Raw genomic sequence first — 21323 nt, forward strand, 5'->3', positions numbered from 1 at the left:
TGAATTGGCTTGGTTAATATTTTAGCAAGGCCAGCCATAGTTAGGTTAAAGAAAATAGGGCTCAATACCCCACCCTGTAGGATGCCACTGTGACAACAACGAAATGACAAAGAGATGGTTAGCTATGACTAGGAGACAGTGTTCTTATTCAACACTGTGAAACTGATACAAAACTAATACAAACGACACAAAACTGATAAGCGGAACACAGTATACACAATGATGACACGCAAACCATGGTGGGACATGAGCGCACCGCATGAGCGCATCGCACATCAAACGTTCCAATAAGGCGAGTAGTTTAGTGACCACTTAGTGAATTGAATTTTTTAGCCCACACATTCGTTCAATTATTATGTAGGATGTTGATAAAGCTGCAGCCGACAATTCTGCGGCACTAAACATCGGGTATTTCTTTTTCTTCTTGACAGAAAACAAAGACTTGCCAAAGGTAGAAAAAAAGAAAAGAAAGAAAAAGAAACAGAGTTTATGACGTTTCCAGTCCCCTACAGGTCTCTTGTTCACATAAAAGCGAGACAAGTTGGGCCGCACCATATATATGTAGTAGATGGCACAGCGACCTGGTGTGTATTTCAAGTAAATTTCCACATGTCTGATTCCAAAAGAAGGCGGGATGATAGTGATTTTTCCGTGTCGATGACAGTCGCAGAATTCCAATCAATGTTATGACCCGTGTTAAGGTGATGTTCAGCTAGCGCGTTGGCAGCGGTCTATCCCTTAGCTACATCATTTTGGTGCTGCTTGATACGTCGTCTGAAGTTGTCCGTTTCTCTGATGCACGATGCGTGGCAGTCTTGACAAGGTATCTTATATGTAACTTCAGGGTGATGTCCACGTTCCAATGGGTCTTTCAGGCGTACCAGTTGGCTTCTTAATTTGTATGATGGCACGTGTGCGACGTGTATGTCATAATTCTTGAAAATTCTTGCCAGTGTTTCGCTTATGCCGGGAGCATAGGGAATGGGTGCAGTTTTCATACGATGAGTTGGTTTGGTTCTGGGAGGCTCTGTGGAGCAGCATTCCTGCTGACGTAGAAGTTGGCGAGGGTAGCCATTACCAGCGAGATAATTTTTTACTTTTTTTAATTCCCGCCGTCGTGCAGACTCGTTTGAGGAAAGACGTCTGAGAAAAGGCTGCCTTGCAGCTTTCAAACACTTAGTTTTCTAGTGTAATTGTTAGGGCTTGACTTCAAGCAGGAGTTGTGAAAAGTGCCAGAGGAGTGATGCAAAAGAACAACATGTAAACTTAGACCTTACTGAACAAGAGCAAATATGTAATTAGCCTTGTTCGCAAATGATATGCATAGGAGGATACCTTAAAGCAGCAGTTAGCAAAACAGAAGTGAAAGATAACCTCATGTGTTGGCTGTTTGCCTAAGCCTTCACTGCATGTTTTTCTGTACTACGCTATGCAGTGCCCCTTATGTTTACAAACATGCAGCTAATCACATATGCTAGCTGTTAGCTGCCGTATCATTGTTCCGTGTACAAATTTATTACCATGCAGTGCTAACAAACACTGCAGGTCATTGGTGCACTAGAAGCTCCTGAAACTTATACAAGATGGAAGAGGCACCTGTTCACGATAGACGTCCTGGGGCAGGCAGTCGACAAGGTTGACACATCCCAAAAGGCAGCTCGTTGGGTACTCATCTGGAAAACTCACAATTTCCCCCGTCTCTGCCATGGAGAGAGAGAAAGAGACAAAAATATTGTAAGTTTATAAAAATCGTAGCATTTAAATTGACATTTCCCAACAATGTCGTTATTCTCTGCTTGAAACATAAGCTAGACACTGATTTCATATCTGCTAAAAAAAAGAAGATCATGGTTTTTAAGCTAAGCTGGCTTCGATGCTTCACTTTACCTTTAATTTACTTAATGATGGGCATCAGCATACTGTCAATCCTATAGGGGATTTAACAGCAGTAGTATGCACCTGTGCTCATGAAATGGGAGAAAGGCCGACATGCTAACTGCTACAAGATATCACACAATGCTAGTATTACTTTCCTCTACAAAGTTTCCCGCTCTTACTGTCATGACATGACCTAGAGCGTTTCCCAGCATTTTGATCAACAGAAGTTGAACAAGGGAAACGTTGGTCAACGACACCAGGACTGATCATTGTCTGGGCGTTGTTCAGTCGGTTGAGCACTTCAAACCTCCACCATACCAGTATGTTGAAAGCTAGTGGCACGTATATATAATGAAAAACAAGTGCCCTACCTTTGACGATCTTGTGATAGATATCAACCACTTCACTGATGTCCTCCTGGCTGGGTTGTTTGCTGGCTGCATGGATCCACAGACGGCCCCTGTACGTAGTGAACCAAGCACGCCCTTCGTGCCTGCAAACAGGCAGAAAACACAGCTGACTTTCACATTAATTCAAAACTTACAAGGAACGCCAACTGTTGAATAAGATATCATCACAATAAAATCATGACAGATTTACACACACAGTGAGTGCATGCCACTGGTAAGGACAGCCTCATGGCCACTTGTTTAACATGGGTCAGTATAACGAAAAACTATTCCAATCTGTTTTTATTCCAAATCCATTATTTTCCTTCCTTGATAGGTCAGAGTGGCTTGGGCACAGCCCATATGGGTGGAACCCATGCCTTTTCAACCTATCACGGATGGCTAATGGGAGATTTCGAATAGCTTTATGTTATACCGGCCGTGGTCTGATATGTGTCGTCGATAAGTATTGCTCAGATTCACAGAAAATAGTAACCTATGTTTCCTTACTTCTGGGATCGCATAATGCAGGACATGGTTACATCTATATAGTTACAAGTACTATATGTATTGTTCCATCAGTTTAACAAACTTCTTTCTATTGTGATAGCAATTATATGGATACTTGAAGCATATTCAAGCCACTGGCGTCAGCACTGCTGTCGTGCTATCCTGCTGATGGAGCATGCGCGGCTGAGGAGAAAAGCAATGTGAACATGAAATTATGGCTCGTGCTATCAATGAATCTGCACTCCTTAATGCAAGTCTGCGAACACTGATTTGGTGCTGCATGTGCATGTAAAGTTTGTGACAAGTTGTGGTTGATCTCAGATGTGCGCTGTTCTTCCACAGCATGTGTCCTCACACCATCCGATTATGAGGCATGCCGTAGTGGGGAACTTCGTATTAATTTTGACCATCTGGGGTTCTTTAATGTGCTTTTAGATAAATACACAAGTGTTTCTACATTTCACCCCTATCGGAATGTGGCTGCGGCTGCCTGGATCAAACCTGCTACTACAAGCTCAGCAGCGCAATGCCATGGCCACTAGGCTACTTACTGCAGCGGTTGACTGGTTCTTGCAGTAATAAAATAAAGTTGACTTGTCATACAAAAAATATGTGAAAGTAGATAATTTCAGTACAGCTGCACGTCTTCTACAAATCAAATAGACTCCTCGTCACATTCAACACAGTGTAAGATAACTGAGATAGAGAACAACATCATACTTCTTTATTCCGGCAACTAGCAGACCAGCATATGGTTGGTGCACAGAGAGGGCAAAGCCATCGTCAGACATTTCCATGAGTGCTCGATCCTGAATGCGGGAGCCAAGGACTTGGCCACTGCTCGAGGTGCACACCAGGCTGTTGTCGCCCATCGGACGGCTGCGTTTTGGCGCACGGAGGGCTCCGGTTGGCATATACTGTGCAACAAAGCAGATGATTGTGAGTTCCAGAATATTGCAGTAAGACACCCGATGATAGAACATACTAGGAGGACAGACAGCCAACCCTTTCACTGTTGCAGAATGCGATTTCGTGAGCAGGACACTGATTAAAACGATCTAACCAGGGAGGAAGGGAAAGCATGCCTTGCAACACAACTGCAGTAATCCCTCGTTATAATGAAATCACTTTACTCGAAATATCGCTTTATTTGAAATTTCTTTCGGTCCCGACCCAAATGCATGCATTTTAAGCCACATTACTCAAAGCGCGTGAAGAGCTTACCCCGCTTAGAGCGAAGTGGCAAGCAGAGGCATCGCTGCCGCTCGGTCGCGGAGACCCTTTTGCACATGTAGTGTCAAATTTGTACCGCCGACAAATTAGTCTCATGCAGGCACAGAACAGGCCACAAAAGTACCAAACCAACGACCGATGAGCGCCCAGTAACCAGTAACGGGTACCAAGCGAGTGCGGAGTGCTCCCATCTGTTTACTGCGGAGCGAACGGAAGCTGTCAAGTCCCATGGTGCAGCACGCCCGAACCGTTAATCTCATTCGCAATCACATAGCTGGCGCCCCCCATGATAGAATCCATATGAAAATAAAGTTTTCCTGATGCTTTGCGAGGCCAGAAAACCGCGGTCTCTTGGATGCCGAAAAGTGGCCAAAGGAAAGTGTGCAGGCTTGCGCTGTAGCATTCCATGGGGTGTGCTCGATGAGCAAAGATTTCCTAGGTATACTTTGTGGCCTAAGTATACCTAGGAAATCTAAGCACTAACTTGGCCAAGAAGAAGTCCTTTTGGAGCAAAGTTTTACCCTAAAGAGCACTTTGAACCCAAAGAGCACTTCTGGTGGTAAAACGTGCCGAAAAGCACAGAAGAAATGTCCTTTTGATTATAAGTGTCATGTTTGACACGAGGAGCTAAGTTAACAAACTGGGAAGACGACTTTGGGGAAGCCGGTCTAGAAATTGCTCCGCACTCTAGGTCCCAAGTGCAGAGCAATGGGAGAGTCGGCTCACCAGCAGCGAGCTCACGGCCCAAAGGGCCCTAGTGCAGCACGCGAGCGATGCAGCACGACTCAGTGGAGCCTTGGAATAGGGGCCCACCCTTGCTGAAGAGGAGTCTCAAGTCGCCAGCGCCAAGAAGATGAAGACGACGGAGACCTCGTAACCGCGAAACTCTTGAAAGACTCAAAAGTTTTCACTCACTCACTCACTCACTTGCTGCTCGCCATAATCGGCCTGCATGACTTGTCGAAAACACGAAAAATCCTAGTGTCGCCAGTAATGAGTCAGGCTATCAACATGGCGGGCCAACGTAAGCTGGTATTTCCCTGGCGATTTCCTCAAGCTGGTTATGCTCGATTTGTGCCATCTGATATTAGACAAACAGTCTAAGTGCGTGGTAGGGTCATTGAATTTTGTTCCTAGATATTTGTCAATGGCACGGGCGCGACGGTGCGCAAACACCGACACTCGTACTGTAGGATTAGCACAGTGTCGTCAACAACGATGCGCTGAAACACTCTCATTAGCAAAATTCACGGCTGCACACCTCGGGAAAAAATTTCCTAGTGATCATGCAAAGCCCCTACTGCAAAACCGTTCAGTTTTCACGATCGCGCTGCGTACCCACAATGAGCGGCTAATCGTTTTCTGAGCGCAACAAACACAACTTCAGACTCGAGCCATGCCATTTGCAGCTCTGTCCAGCATGATACTCTCATAGTCTGCCGTGACCTCTGCAGCCCCGCTATAAAATTGGCCCATTACCTCCGCTCCTCATTTGCTCTCCAGAGTGCAAGCCGTTTGGATGCCAGTCACTCCTCTCACTCACCTTCATGCCTACTTGCTGCCAGTTTCGACATCGCTGCTCCTCCAAAGCTGCCCTCTTCTGGCCTCCCCTCCTGAGCACAATCTTTTGCCAACAGGTGCCCTTCCGCGGTTCCTGCTTCTTGGTCTCCACAACTTCGATCACCTTCCTTCCGCTACATGTGAAGCCGATGTCAAGCCCGCCATTGCAACCATTGCTATCACCAGCGTGCACTGACGAAGACAGTGAGATGCCCTGACGACATTTTGAAGCTTCTGCCTCCTGCATTGCCCGTCCTGTTCAGTCACTTTGGTGCCAACGGCGCGTGCGTATGGATCTGTGCTGCAGGCCATGTGATTGTGTGTTATTCGGATTGCTTTGTTAAGCGTGCCTCATGTGTGCTTTTGTGGTCTACAGTGATAAATAGCTCCATCAGTCTCCAGGCGAAAGCGTCCGACTTTGGAGCAGGAAGTTCTGCTGATAAAAGAAGTGGGAAAAAGCGGCGGGCAGAAAACTGACATTGCAAAGGAATTCGGCATACCCCTGTCTACTTTATCAACTGTGTTCAATAACAAGGAAGCTGTGCTGCATGGCTTTGAAAAGAGCTTCTCGGCCAAGAGAAAGCGGAATCACGATTCGAAACATCCCAAAGTGGAAGATGCACTTCTAGAGTGACTGAAGAACACCAGGAGTGCAAATCTCCCTGTACTATCAGCGGCAAATTAAACATGAAAAGCGGAGAGCGTGGCCCAAGCATAAGTGAAGGTATAGCGGGCGCCGTCCAGTCATCACCATTGACAGGAACGCATTTGCCGATTTCGCCGCACCGCGTGATCCCTTAATAGCAAAATATTTTCGCCTATGATCTGCTTCTTACATTCGAAAGATGGAAAATAAAAATAAAAGACAACAGAAGCCAGAGTTTGCAGTTTACGGCGAGTATTGTCGCACAGTTCGCCGACGCGCACAGCGGTGTGCAGTGGAGCAGTTTGCACCATCATCATTATAAATTCGCTCATGTGGTTTGCTGCTCGAGCGCCACATCATTCTTTCAATCGGCAAACTTGCGCAGCTTGGTATCGCTGGCAGCCGCGACGGTGGCCGGCATTGGTGTGCTGAGCGCATTTGGCCGTTTGTTTGACTCCCAAATGGGCACCATGCGGCCAAATCGGATGTAATCGTCTGTCATTAGTGATGACTGGACGGCGCGCACTATACCTTTACTTACGCTTGGGCCACGCTCTCTGCTGTTCATGTTTCATTTGACGCTGACAGTACATGGATCTGCACTTACTGCAAAAGCCAAAGCTCTCACCCTCCAAATGGGCCATAAGGATTTCAAGTGCAGCAACGGCTGGCTTGAGCGGTTCAAGAAACGACACGGTGTGGCCTCAAAGTCGATCGTTGGCGAAAGCGCAGCCACGAACCGTGCTACTGTAGACATATGGCGCCAACATTGGCTTCAAGTATGACTAAAAAACTGCTTGAAAAGTATGACGACAAAGAGATCTATAACCTAGATGAGGCTGCATTTTTCTACAAGCTGCTATGGAATTGCACGTTCACTACCACTGGCAGATCCTCATCCAGAGGATAATAGAGCAAGGATCGTGTCACGATGACATTTGGTGCCAATGCAACAGGCGAGGACAAGCTTCCCTTTTTGATACTGGAGAAGGCGGAGAAGCCGCGGTGCTTCCAAAATGCAAATGCAAAATGCCTCCAAGGAATGCATCTAACATCTACAGAACTAACATGCAAGCATGGATGACTGCTGCATATTTTAGAAGACTACGTGCGCCTTCTGGATAGACGGTTCGATGCAAAGAATTGGCAAGTACTTTTCATAATTGACAAATGTCCGAGCCACGGGAAAATCGACAACCTCAAGGCGATCGCTGTGGAATTTTTGCCTGCAAACACAAACGCGGTACTGCAACCGATGGATCAGGGCATCATAGAGACCACCCGAAAGCTGTACCGCAAGGCCCTTTTGCAGTGCATGCTCACAGTGCATGATGCCAGCAAGAGGTACAAACGACATTGATTTGCCTGGTGCGATCCATTTGGTGAACTTTTCAAGGAAATAACTTGCACCTTCGAAAGTCGCCAACTGCTCTGCTCACGGCGGCTTTTCCCACACCATTGTCAGCGACCCTGACGATGACCGGACTTGCAGCGATCCATACGAGGCTGTTCATAAAATTGCTAGCCAAGAGGTAGAAGGCGACATCAAGACATTCGCGTTGGCTGATGCTGCTGCTCCCGTGGTTACCCCAGCGATGGATGCAGATATACTAATTGACACTGTTGGTGGCCCCAATGAGGACAAAGAGCAGGCGGATGAAGAGCCACGTGAGGTGCCAACTATGGTGCAGATGTGGGAGTACCTATGCCTGCTGTGAAATAAAGTGGAATGCATGGGTGGCAACTATGGTCGTGTGCAATGTTTAGTCAAATTAAAGCAGGGGTTGCTCGTATCTAGTAAGAACATGAAACAGCCAAAGCTCCTTGCCTTTTTTGCACTTGAATAAAGTTTTGCTTCACTGAATACATTGTCTTTTGACATCCTCACAGTTGTGACTCAATTAAAGCTCGACTGCTTTAGCTTTTCTCGAGTGTTCGCTGATATCGAATTACCGCTTAGAACGAATTTTTTTGTCGTCCCACTGACTTCCGTTATAATGAGGGATTACTGTAGTAAAGATAGTGTAATGGGTCTGACAAGTTATAGCAGAGTGAATTTTCGCTGCCTTTAATCTCTCAAGTGCACTTACCTCAGGAGGCGGCATATCCAAAGCCGGATCCATAAAGTGTGTGGATTCCACTTCTTTACACACACGGTCGTTGACATTTGCTTCGGCCATAGGTGCTACGAGTGATTGCAACAAGCTCTGGATGCTGGGATGCTGTGCTTCCTCCTTTACCACTTGGCGCCCAGCAAAATCTAACGTCACCTGAAACAAATGAAATTCAGCTTTTTAGCAAGGTTATATAAAAGCTGCAAACAGATGGAGCCCCCATTATTAAGATGTCTTTGCATTCTCTTCACGGCATCGTCTGGTGGTTGTATGTCTGGAGTAGTAAAGAAAAAATTATGGTGTTTTTGCCATAAGAAAACATGGGCTAAGAGGATTGCCATAGTGGAGGGCTCCGGATTAATTTCAACCACCTGGAGCTCTTTAACATGCTTCTAACATAAGTACACGAGTGGTTTTGCATTTCACCCCCAACAAAATGTGGCTGACAGAGCAGGGAATCGCTTAAACCACAACCTCATAAGCAGAATACCATAGGCACTAAGCCACTACAGCAGGAATTTAATGACATTATAGCATATTTTACAATGTCAGGTAGACACAACAGAAAGCCAGAGGCCAGTGCAGATCATACTGCCACAACTCTTGAGTGAAAGGTTAATGAACCTTCTGTTGGCGTCTTGAAGCATGCTGCTCTGCGTACAGCTCCCGTTCTTTCTTACGAATCATTTCTCGTTGCTCAAGTGTAAGCCATTTGTTGTCAGAGGAGTAGTAGTCGGCATTGTCATCTATGACTCTAGTGCGACGTTCCCTGCAAGAATAGTTACCACAATTGTGAGAACAAGAAAATGTAACAAAGAGGTTAAGAGCTTGAACATTTTTGCATGCATAATGATTAAAATCATGAGCATTAGTTTTTCAGTAAAACTGACTGATACTGTCACGTTGCCACAATGAAATGATACGTGAACAAAAGAGTGTGTGGCTTTCAGAACATGCTGTGCCATACAACCAAGCCCACAGCTTCAATTCCTGCTCTCATCTTCTCAACCGTCACTCTACTGAACAGCATTTCAACATCATGCCAATGGAGCACTGCAAGCCTCTGCTTTTCTACAATGCCTCTTAGTCGATACGACTGGGCAGAGATATTTTTCAGCCTCTTGCGCAAGATAGCATGTCCACAGACAAGCATTGAAGGAAAGCAGAGGCCTGTATTACTTCAACGGTATGATATCAGAATGCTCATAAGCTGAGCAAGGGTAGATAAGATGAGAATAAGACATGAAGTCGCAAGCCCTTTAGCTTAACTGCACATGTGCAACGGTTTTTTATGAGCACTGTTACACAGTACAGCATTTGCCAAAAACCATGCACTAGGCTGTTCACATTTCATTGTGCCGTAACAATCCAAGGAGTTTTTAGAAAATTGCCCAAAGACATTTTCACTGAAGATCACAAATTATTTTTCTAGGATTCTGCTTGCAACTTCGATTTAAAGAAGCTTTTGCACACCACATTTGCTACCTCCACGAGGAACAAGCCATGTTTCCTTGATTAGCTTTTCAGAAAAAACAATTTCTTTACACACAATGCTACTGAAGGGTGCTGATGCATGCATTATGCTAGCATGCAGCCTTTTCTGGCTCTGTAATTTCTAGCATTAGACAATCCCCATGCATGCTAAGGAATTATAACAAAAGAGAGCAACTACACTTGCATTTCACATGCAGTTGCGGTTTCTCATCTGGCCATATTCTGTACCAACACAATGCAGACTGGCCACTGCCATATCAACAACTTTAGAGGATGTGCTCACAGACGCAAAGGATGCATAGTAAAACACTTGAATGCTCTTCTGTTAAAAGAATGCATGGCTCTGAGCACTCACCATTTTGAAAAATTACTGAGACAGAACCAATAGAGTTTCACTACACCACTATCGCCACTAAGCCTGTGGGTACTGGGCTAAAGGGCAACTATGGCAAGAAATGTGCTAACTGTACCATGACAAACTTGCTTCTTGAGATCAAAAGGCCAGGAGGTTAGAATAAAGAGATCCTGCAATAGGAGTGGTGTTGAGGGGACCACCCCTCAACTTCCCCCTTAAGTTCACTAGAAATATACAGAATTAAATTAAAATTAAATTGAGGGGTTCTATGTGCCAAAACTATGATATGAGTATGAGGCATGTCATAGTGGGGGTATTCGAATTAATTTTGAGCACCTGGGATTCCTAAACATGCATCTAAATTTATGAGAGGTGTGTGAATAGTGATTTTAGAGACCTAATCAAATAGTATGAATCGAATACTGCCAGAAGTGAATCAAATATTGAACAGTTTTCAAATAGGTTTCAAATAATGAACAGCCGTTATCACAATGAAAATAATGTTTACATCCTAGTATTCTTAAAGTTAGCAAGTCTCTGTCATTAAAAAGTATGTTATGAGGCATTGTTTATTGAAATAAAAATAGAGCATTAGGAGCAAACAAGTAGTTTCTTCACATGCACAGAGCTCTTCAGAGAGTGCAAATGATTGTTGTATATATAGCCTGCAGAGTATGGCTACCTAAGAGATGTACCCTACTCCACTAAAGTTCTCATGTTTTATGTCTATACTATGCCCGTGAGGGTTAAAATTTAGCATACCTTTGCTCCAATCTTATGTTTCATTGGGCACATTTGACATATTGAAATATTCAAAAGATATTAGAAAAATATTAAAATTTAAATTAATTTATGGTGTTTTACATGCCAAAACCACTTTCTGATTATGAGGCATGCCGCAGTGGCGGACTCCGGAAATTTGGACTGCTTGGGATTTTTCAACGTGCACCTAAATCTAAGTACACAGGTGTTCTTGCATTTCGCCTCCATAGAAAAATATTCACATTTATGAATAGTGAATATTCTATTCAAAGACCGGGTCGAATAGTGTATGTCCTATTTGATTCGTTTTTCAAAAGTTTCGAATATTCGCACAACCCTAAAATTTAACTACGCAAGCGTCTGTGTATTAACCCCCATTAAAATGCAGCTGCTGTGGCCAGAATTGAACCCACGGCCTTGAGCTCAGTGGTGCAACGCCACAGCTACTAAGCTATAGTGAAGCACAACAAATATACACAATGGCACTGCTTTTGGCATTTCCTTCAATGTGGCCTTGATACCAAGTTAGTGGGAGATGCAAGGACTACTGTCATAACGGTGCCGAATGTGACGAAATCAGTCTATTGAGCGATGCTTGTATCAGCCAGTGCCTCTGTGATAGCCTTGATTATGAAAGTACCGTGTTTTATGCACAAATGATAATAGCTTCTTCACTGATATCCTTGTATATTTATGCCACTGCAAATGATAGTTCACTATGGGTGATCACTGCACCCTGTAGATGAATATGTTTCGTCTGTGTGTCTAGAGGCCTTATTGCTCAGCATACTCTGAGACCAACCTTCAGGTAGAACAGCAATGAAGCGGTACAGTAAAATAAATGCTGCGCTTACAGGCATTACAGTTAGAACACCAGTGTCATGGCACTCCCGAGTCCCATGTCTGAGGGCTTTACTACCTGTTCAAATGTAGTCTACTTTGTACAACCTCATATGAAATGCGGCGCATCGTGAAAATACAATGTAGGTGGATGAAAAAATTACTACAGTTGACGCCCAATAATTTGCTCTCAGTTATACTTTTCACTTATTTCAAGCACAATGAGAATTCCTGACGAAAAACCATACATTGCTATGGAAGGAAAAATAACTCAGTTTGAACGCAATAGCATGTCACTCGCTCATGCGAAAGCACCCGAAATGAATGTCAAAGCACTGGCGCTCTTTCATGCATGCAGCGGCTACTGAAAGCTTGAAAATAAAAGAATTTCAAAGACAGTGCTGCTGGTTCCCTAGGTGATGACAGCAACCTGTCCTGCAGTGCTGATTACTACTTGCTCTGTGCACCGGGAGGTCTCTTTTGAAGATTTTGTCAGTGTGGTTGATAGCGTTGAAGTCTATGCATCATCGACCGTCGAAAACGTGCACAGTTATTGTAATACTGTATTGAAGTATTGTCTGCCATCATCAACAGAATACTTCAAGTAATAAAATTTTTTTTTTAATCCATTCATTAATTTGATTTCTTGGATATTTTAACCAAAACTTACGGTCCCACTGGGGTCGACTATATTCTCTAACAAGCAGTGCTGCTGGGTGGAAATGTTAAAAATCAAAGAACCAGCACCTATTTACCTTAACCATACGAATAGTTCATTCAAAGCAAATTTAATCTGAGAAATCTGGATAGGCACAAGCTTTTCCCTTTCCTTCCTGGTTGTCCCATGTCATATGTTTTTGTTTGCCCATTGCCAGGTGTAAATACACAAATAAGTTTGCTGTGTTTTCCTGACATGAGCACCATGTAACAAGCATTTTGCAAGTTGTGCCTACAATTATTTTGGAGAAGGTGAGTACTGAAACATGACCTTGAGCACGATACTGTACTCAGCGTGCGATATTATGGTAGCACACAAATAGTTGGTATGAAGGGGTTTTGCGTTGACAATGCACGCACAAACGACATGTAGTACACATTGCTACCATAAAAACTCACGAGGTGCGATCGTATTCAAGAAGTCGATTCTTATGCTCAATGGCCTTGGCAAGATTTTCATCAACAGTCTGGTTCATGAGCTTATTTCTAAGTTGGTGGCTCTTCTTAGAATCATGAGACAGGATCTCCTTTTCTTCATTCGTGCACACCTGCCAGAGGAATGCATGGAATTAGAAAATGCAGAGGCCAATTGCAAGTGCCAGATGCAATGCTTCATGCTGCATGGCTGTGAAGTGCTTTGCGAAAGATTACAAATGGCCACACATGGCCTCTTACATAGGTTGTAGATCCTGCTCCTCACAGTGAGTCTCCTTCTACAAAAACAGCTTACACACTTTCCCACATTAAGACAAAGGCTCGTCCGATAAGATGTTTTGTCAATTAATATGACACTTTTAATGTTGAGCAAGGCTCTTTTTCTACAAAGAGTGCCTGGCTGGCTTGTACTGGGAGGAACATCGATTTAAATAAGTAAGCCTTGTAATATATATATATATATATATATATATATATATATATTCGTTAGGGACATCCTGCATCTAAAAAAAGTGTTTTCAGAAGAGGGATGGTCTTTTGATGACTCGCCAAATTGCCGCAGGTGAAGCATGGGCCCGACCCCTCCTGTCGGCAGACGATGCGGCCGCAGCGGAGACAGTTGTTGATGAGCGCGTGGCGGTGGGCCTGACATTCACACGGATGTCGGCCGGGCAGCAACACGACGTCACGCGCCCGTCCTTCCCTGCTGTACAAGTTGACGAAACGCTGCTTTCGACGCGACGCGTTCTGCGTCATAGCGATGTTCGACCGCTCCTCATCAGGAACTGCCTGTTCCGATACCTGGATGCTGTTCAAGCTCGACTCCAGCTGCTCCAGAGTGTCTTGCGCTGGCTGCGATGCGAATACACGAATAAGCTGCGATAAACGCTGAAAGTCATGGTATATGGACATTTACAACGAATTCACAAGCTCGTGTGTTCGTAAATCTACTCTCTTGCCTCTAGTTTTGAACTGGAGCCCTTCTTTTTCGAAGACTTTGACTTTTGTGGCTGCACATAATCTTGCAGTTCTGCTTTCTTGTACACTGTCATGGGAGCAGAGTCACCATCTGCGGAATAAATGAATGCATTAATGGACAAAGTTGCGCTGTAATGAAGTCTTTAAAACTATGATTGAGGTGCTGAAATGGCATAAAAATCGCAACAGTGATTTTCATGCGGGCTAACATCACGCTGCTTACCGCGACTCATGGCAGGGCAGTTCGATTTGTTCGATGGTTTCGGCTTTCAGACGCTGCTACAAGCACCCGTCTGTAGCTCTCGTTTCACTGCCAGAAAAGTAAAGTAACAGAACTTGAAACGCACAGGAATGTTTACAAACGCTGACCTAGCCGTAGAACTAACAAAATCGGGCAAATAACCCTTTACTTTTAGCAGCCCACGCAGCCACAAAGCGTTAACAAATGGTAGCAGACATCTTTCTTAGCTCTGCAGTAAATTAAAATAATTCTTTATAAGCATTAGTAAAGCGTTCGAATAATTAAAACAAACAACAAGAAAATTAACTACTAATACTTACATTTTTTTGTTTACAATACAATTAAAGAAAACAAAAACATGCAGAACGGTTGTACGTCATAACGCGCGCAAAATTTCCCGCCACTTTGGGCCCAGTGCTTAAAGTGAGAGTGATCAGGGTACGTATTACGGATAGTTGTGCTATTCAGCGTTGAGCGCTTTACTGTGCCGACCATTTCGAGGGAGGCCTTGTGCCACTCATAGGCATTACCGTGCGTCAAGGCAACGCAGTAGCCATGGTGCGAACGAAGGCGGACGGTGCCAGCCGAGGTAAGTATGAGCGAGCTGTGGTTGCTCTGTGTTCGCAGAAAAGGCGTTTCTCGAACAACAGCGTGTCATGTCTCTTCCGCAGTTGTTGGTGCGAAGTCTTTCAGAAAAACTGTGAGCAGTCCCGCAGCTGCCTCCAGTTCCAGCTCGCCGACTTCTCGAAAGACCAAAGGAGGTATGTGGCCCGATATGCGGCGGAAAAGCTCGCGGCATTGTATAGCAGCAGTGTATTGCTTCGTTGATATCTGCATAGTGATGGCGCGAGTACGAGAGAAATCGCATGACATTTAAGCGCCGTCATGTTTTGTTCTCGCTTAGAGGTTTTAAGCGTTTACTGTCTGTAGCACGAGCGTTAATGTAATAATGCGAGTCTACGCGCCTTCCATTTTCGTGGCGCGGTTTCTGCCGGTGGTCCGTCACATCCACCGGCCGTGGTATTCGAAACCAGATCAGAGTTATGAAATGATACTTTTCCTTCGATTCTATTAGTTTTTTATCACCCTTGACAGAGTGGCCGATAGCAGAGACCTGGCGTCGTGCCAATTAGCGATGCAGTGCTTAAGGAACGGAAAATGCACACTGTTAAGACAATGCTGCCCCGGCTCACCGGTCGATATTACCGTCATTTCAGCAGGTTACGCGGCACTTTTTGTCCCCCTCTCCAACGCATCCCTGCTTACGAACGTTTTATTTCATTTATTTTAATAGCATTCTAGGCCCTTTCCGGCGTCTGCCCGTCTCCGACAGTTTTCCCGCCAACTTGGGTCATCTAGGGCCGAGTCATATTCACGCTTTTCGCGGCGATCCTGTGGGCGCTGCCATATTTGATCACGTGGCCACGCGTCCATTGCTTGCCTCAACTGCCTCCATGTTTACAATAGGCGTTTATTACACCGGTGCGGCATTACAAACCTGTTTCGCAATATCGTAGACGATGACCGGGTGAATGACACACGAAGCTTTGGCCAAGCTTCAGAGAACATGCAAAATCACTTTCGCAGCTTATTAGGCTATGTCCAAACGGGGGAGCAGTGCATATGGTGCTTGTTCTAAAAGCGGGCTAAATATGCATTCCAAGCTATCCAGATTTTCTGATTACGAATTGAATCGGGATTAGTGTGTTTTGCTCTTCATTCCTTAGTTAGTAAATATTTTGAAGCAGCAGCTTGTCACGTTTCTGCTTCTGAAAGTTTCCTCGGTGCTGTTGCTACACGATTATTTCCACCTAATCGCTCGCGGGTGTGCTCGGTTCCGGTAGATTTGTTCTTGCTGCGCGCAAGATTTGAAACGTAGCTGTTTAGTGCGTTGCAATACCTTGTAGCAAAGATGTATTATCGCTAGCAACTCGTTTTGTGGACCGTCGTGAAACATTCTGCTTTGACCATTCGTGTGCTATCGGTGTAGCCAGTCATTTATTGTGTGTATATAGTGCACACATATTCACGTGCACGCCCATTCTCATTGACATGTTGATAGAGTGGGCGCAAGTCTCTGTACCAGTAGGGGTGGCTGTGTGTTGATCCTGCGCGCGAAACTTACTATGACAGGACGTGGGGCTACTCCTTGTCATTGTTAAACAAGTGATACTCACTCTTGCCAATGTTCCAAGGCTGAAGCACTTTCTTTAAAGGTATTCTGTATCCTCGAGGAAAGCCACACATCTTGAAGTGCCAGTAACACGCATGGACAGTTCCAGCAGCGGTCTGTTAACTTGGCAACACGGATACATTACGTTCCTTAATATGCCAGTCACTATTTTTTCAACCAGCTACTGCACACGTCTTCAATCCAGCAAGATTGATGCACAGTGCATTAGAAAAAACTCTCTTGCATTTCCGACAGCTGCCGATCGCACAGAAGCAAGGTGGAGATGGTAATGGTTTTGTATCTGGTGCTGTTGCGAAGCTACATGCAGCGTGCTGACGAAATCACAATCTCAGACAAATTGCGGACTTCGTGGTGGTGTGAACGACACAGGTATTAGTCATAAGCACCAGCGCCAGGCTGCATATACGAAACAGCCCGTTTGTGCAATCTGCTGCACATTGCAGCCACATTAAAAATACTGGGTAATAGTGCCGTTGTACCACTCCGCATCTGCAAAGTATAGGCAGTGTCCTGCATAAAATTTTCTAGCTGAAAATGGTTAGCAACTTGTGCATTACATGCTGTTTGTCACATTTGAAAAAAAAAAGCTCACTTGATTGGAATCTGCACTAAAGTGATCTTTTGGTAATCAGTGCACACAATGGCAGTTTTAAATTCTGTTCAGCCATTATTCAACAGAGCTTTGCTCATGTTTCACAATTTTAACAACCTCAACCCCTTATGACAATGTGCTCATGTTAAAGCTCTCAAGCTAGGACACTGGACAAAGTACATCTGCCCGAAAAGGCTGCTGTTCACATTGAAATACACCACCTTTCTTGTTCACACAAGCACATACAGCAATGCATTCACAAATGCAAAATTTTTTCACATTTCAGATAAGTATGGCGGTGGCAATGCCTACTGCCCACGGCCAACCCCACCCTGGCAGAAAGAAATTTCAGGGTTCCTCGTGAAGACAAGTGCCTCTGAAGATGATCGAGAGCAGCCATCTGAAGCGGCGACTAGTTCCGATACATTTGACAGCAGTGCAAGTGGCAGCTCATCTTCATAGTTGCTGCTGCCTCTCCTGATCTTACTATCATGCTGCAAGTCATATCTCCTATTTGCTGTATATATATGCGAAGAATTGTGAATAAAGAACACTTCAGACATCTGCAACATTCTGCATGCTTTCAGTTTATTCTCTCACCACTCACACAAAGCAGAAACGGTCTGGAGTGACTGAAGTTCACTGAACTATCCTCGTAAGAGAAGGATGGGAGGAGGAGGGAATGGATTTTACTAAAAATTTATATGAAATAAAAAATGGTTCAGTATGCAAAAGAAACAAGATCCAGCTTTCTGCCACACACTGATTATCACAACAGCTTGCATTTGTGTGTATGTATACAAAGTTCAGCTTCAATACAAGGCTATCTGTGTAGCATAATTGATGCAGACCATAAGAAGGGGTTTCAGAAAAACTTTTTTTGATCTGACTTCCATCTCCCATGAACTTCTCATGCCCAAGCAAACTTTCCCTTCCATTACATCTTTGGCTTGCCACACAGACTATAACGAGCACTACAACCAGCGAGGGAAAAAACGGCAGCAGGACTGCCCAAGGCAATGCTCCTCGGAGAAAAATGCTTTGAAACCACCACACACTTCACTTCAGGGGGGACAGAAAGTGTGTTGTGTGTGTACCACAATCTCATCCACTGAACACTTTATCCCGCTTTTATTGAACAAGGGAATATGTTTGTGGTCAACACAAAATGTTCTACTAAAGCCAGGCACTTTTTATTGTGCAATCTTTAGTCTTATTGATAACATTCAGCAAAAGTTGTAAACAAAACAGTTGGCTGGATAGCTTCCCAAACGTCTACAGCTTTCAGATATCGTGTCATTAAAATCAAGGCATAAGCATGCTGAAACAGCAGTCTGTGCTATCTAAAGAAACAATTTCACTAACAGTTGCCAACAAAAGCTGGCTGCCAAATTTTTTTTTTTACAATGACTCACTAAGTCGCATCCATCCACCTTTTGTCATAACTTGCCAAATGCCCTGCATCATCTAGTCTTTTCTGTAGAGGGGCAATATGCTATTGCGGCTGTCTGAGCTCGAAGTATCACATCCGCCTAAATAATAGTCATCGATCGGACTCATTTAATAATGTCCAAAGGGAAAGGAAATAGTGTCATGGTAGGGCCCATCCCATGCCCCAAAAACAACAGCAGAAAGAGCAAGTCCATACGCTTTGTAACTCTGGGCAGCTTGTGTGGCTGCCTGGGTGACTCACTGTGGGACCACGCATGCAATGCAATGAAACAATCGGAGACAAAATAAAGAAATCCACCGGTATTGCATTGTTCCAAGCTGCAACTATTTAGAGAAATACCATGCAACCAAGACCAGACATGGGAAAGAAGAAAGGTGATGGGAAAGGAACAAACAGAACAAAAGGGTTCAGAAATTTAAAAGCATTTAAAGCACAGCACAATTTGTCAAACTAGAAGCACTGCAAGACAGACGAGTTTGCCACGTCGCTTCTGCCTATCGGATTGTGCGCTGATCGATGCAGGTGAATTCAAAGCGAAATGAGCAAGAGTAAGAATGCACACATGCATAAACACATTCACGGAGGCAACAAGTAATATACATATGGGAGAGCAGTGTGCATGAGATCAAAAACCATTCATTCTAGTGTGAAAAGGCAAAGCTAACAAGGGGGCGGGGTATTGAAGACACGACACGCGCATGATAATCAGGCGAGAGTAAGCTGTGCCTCAACAAAATGACTAAGTACCACGGCAGAAATGACATGCTGAGAAAAATGAGAAGGGAAAGAATGGAATAGAAAAAAAAAGTTTCAGAAACCACCAGATTTAAGCTATATTTTAACAATGTCTTCAATGCCATTCCTTTGCGTCACTGCCAAGGCTGCAAAGGCAACAAATGGTCCGCACACAGACGACTTCCGCCGTCTTTTTTACTAAAAGTGCTGTGAGAAGACGCTAACAACTGTGCTTGTAACATGCCCAGATAAAAGTGAAGACAAGAATAAAAGAGCGGGGAAAAAAAGAAAAAAAAAAAAAAAAAAGCAGCAGCATCTCTTGTTCCACCTATAATGTTTCTTTATGTACAAGGCAGCAGAGATAAATGTATTATACACAGGGAGGAAAGAGGCGCACTCCATTACAGCAATGACATACATGGCATAGAATTAGGGGGGTGGAGGGGAGACAGAAAGACAACAAGAAGCTGTCGTCACCTCTGTTGGCTATAATAAATCAGGATATTATTCTGATGCCTATGACCTTGCTGTTCTTAGCTTCCAACACTCCTACTAGTCGTCGTTTCCTTTAACCTGATTATTACAAGAAAAAAGAAACCTACTCAAAACAAAACACAAAAATAAACTAGGAAAGACTGGTACACAAAAAGATTTCACAGCAAGAGGAAAGAAAGAACAAACTATTCTTTACAATTTGTACACTGTTTGTGGGAAACAACACGCAAAAGTCTTTTTTCTTTTGTGTGTGGGGGGCCAGGCGAAGACCCTCAAACACTGACCTTCTCCGTTCCCTAACTTCATCCACTGCGAGCACGACCAGCAAGCTCCTTCAGACATGCACAGCTTGCCTTGTCTTTCTTTCACAATTCTTCCCTGCATTTGTGCTTGACGATAACTACTTCCTTGTGCAACCACCACTTTGCTGCGACTTGACTGTTCACTCCTCACAAGGATCTGCACCAGGGATGCACTCTCACTCGATAAGAAGGCTGCTGTGTCATGTGCCAGCTACCAAACGATGTGACGTGGTTGGGTGAGAGGCAACACTGCTCAGTTTTTTAGCTTAATGGGAAAAATTTATTTTTTCCCTCCCTGCTCTGCTCAAGTGACCGGGACTACGTGTACTCGCATGTGTATTCAGCATGCACATTCATCAATATGCGCCTGTAGGTACACGATGTTAGACGTAACAGAGGTGAGAGGCATGCAAAGGGGCAGCGGCATTGAAGCAAAAACCTAACTCGCCAGCGAGCCAGTTTCTGTCAGAACCAAAGAATGTAACAAAGGAAGAGGAAAAAAAAAGCACTTAACGAACAAAAAAAAGAGACCTCTCTTAGGCCAGGTGGGCAAATGGAAGGCAAGACAGCTGGAAAACTGTCATCCTCCGAGGCAGTATAAAACAAGTTTTTGGGGCCTCTCTCAAGAGATCCAGATACACCCATACACGTACATACAAGAACATCTGCACTGCTGTAAATTTCACTTGCCAGCTCTTTTCAGCAACTGCAGCTGCAACAGAGGAGGAAACAAAAAAAAAGAACAGTGCCACCACCTCCAGCACACCACTGGCGGTCAAGTGTTATGCATTCACAACTGGCAACTTACGACACCACTTGTCCATGGGTGTGTAGTAACTGGCAAGACAGGTCACCTGGATAAAGAAACAAAACGGGAGAGTGGGGGAGGGCTTGGGGAAGGCCCACTGACTTTCAACACTGCTATTGCACAACAGCCCTAGCAACAGTTGGGCCACTGTGAACACCTCCATAGAGAAAAAAATAAAGGAAAACTGCCTCCTGTCTCTTCACCATGCGAGTAAGACAGCACACCATGTCTGACACAGCAGCAGTGCGCGCCCCCCCTCCAAACCGACCAAGCGTCAAAAGAGAGATGGGCGACGAATGGCCACCCTTCTCCTCTGCAGCAATCCGGGTGGTTTGAGAGATGTGGTGGGGAGTGTCCGGTATAAATAGTGCAGTGCCATCAGAAGGCCGAGGACGAGATGTGTGGCGCACCAGCAGCCGCTGTGGCATGCGGGGGGGCAGCAGCACAGGGCACACTCTCCTTGGAATCGGAAGGGGATGTCCAGAGCAGCGTGGCCTCCTGGTCCGGTGTGGCCGAAGCTGCCAGGGCCAGTCACTTTTGGCGCCCTATCTTTTTTTTCTTCTTGAAAAAGCAGCAGCACCTGGGGCAGCCA

At 44.7% G+C, this 21323-nt stretch overlaps 3 protein-coding genes across 5 annotated transcripts in view; 1 reads left to right on the top strand and 2 right to left on the bottom strand.

The window, feature by feature from the left end:
- Nucleotides 1-14376, bottom strand: part of LOC126542521 (activating signal cointegrator 1) — a 20809-nt gene extending 6433 nt beyond the window's left edge. Inside the window, exons 1-10 of one of the 2 annotated variants that reach the window (XM_072286370.1) lie at nt 14322-14373; nt 14135-14221; nt 13893-14002; nt 13483-13785; nt 12898-13046; nt 8955-9099; nt 8307-8486; nt 3498-3694; nt 2250-2371; nt 1597-1700 (exon numbers count right to left, since the gene is read on the bottom strand). In XM_072286370.1, the coding sequence (XP_072142471.1) occupies nt 1597-1700; nt 2250-2371; nt 3498-3694; nt 8307-8486; nt 8955-9099; nt 12898-13046; nt 13483-13785; nt 13893-14002; nt 14135-14144 (1320 nt within the window). In that variant the 5' untranslated portion in view covers nt 14145-14221; nt 14322-14373. Of the gene's footprint in view, nt 1-1596; nt 1701-2249; nt 2372-3497; nt 3695-8306; nt 8487-8954; nt 9100-12897; nt 13047-13482; nt 13786-13892; nt 14003-14134 lie in introns of both variants that reach the window. The other variant, XM_072286371.1, reaches the window with a different exon arrangement.
- A 165-nt stretch (nt 14377-14541) lies between these two features.
- On the top strand, nt 14542-17507 carry LOC126542530 (PCNA-associated factor-like). Its single transcript, XM_050189642.3, has 3 exons — nt 14542-14741; nt 14824-14913; nt 17225-17507. The coding sequence occupies exons 1-3, from the start codon at nt 14708-14710 to the stop codon at nt 17398-17400; spliced, it is 300 nt and encodes a 99-aa protein (XP_050045599.1). The 5' UTR covers nt 14542-14707; the 3' UTR covers nt 17401-17507.
- Nucleotides 17505-21323, bottom strand: part of gish (casein kinase I gish) — a 62545-nt gene continuing 58726 nt past the window's right edge. For both annotated transcript variants that reach the window (XM_050189636.2, XM_055077317.1), the window contains one exon: nt 17505-21311. In XM_050189636.2, coding sequence (XP_050045593.1) covers nt 21263-21311 — 49 coding nt within the window. In that variant the 3' untranslated portion in view covers nt 17505-21262. The remainder of the gene's footprint in view (nt 21312-21323) is intronic.

This window comes from Dermacentor andersoni, chromosome 2 (assembly GCF_023375885.2).
Source record: "Dermacentor andersoni chromosome 2, qqDerAnde1_hic_scaffold, whole genome shotgun sequence".
NCBI lineage: Eukaryota > Metazoa > Arthropoda > Arachnida > Ixodida > Ixodidae > Dermacentor > Dermacentor andersoni.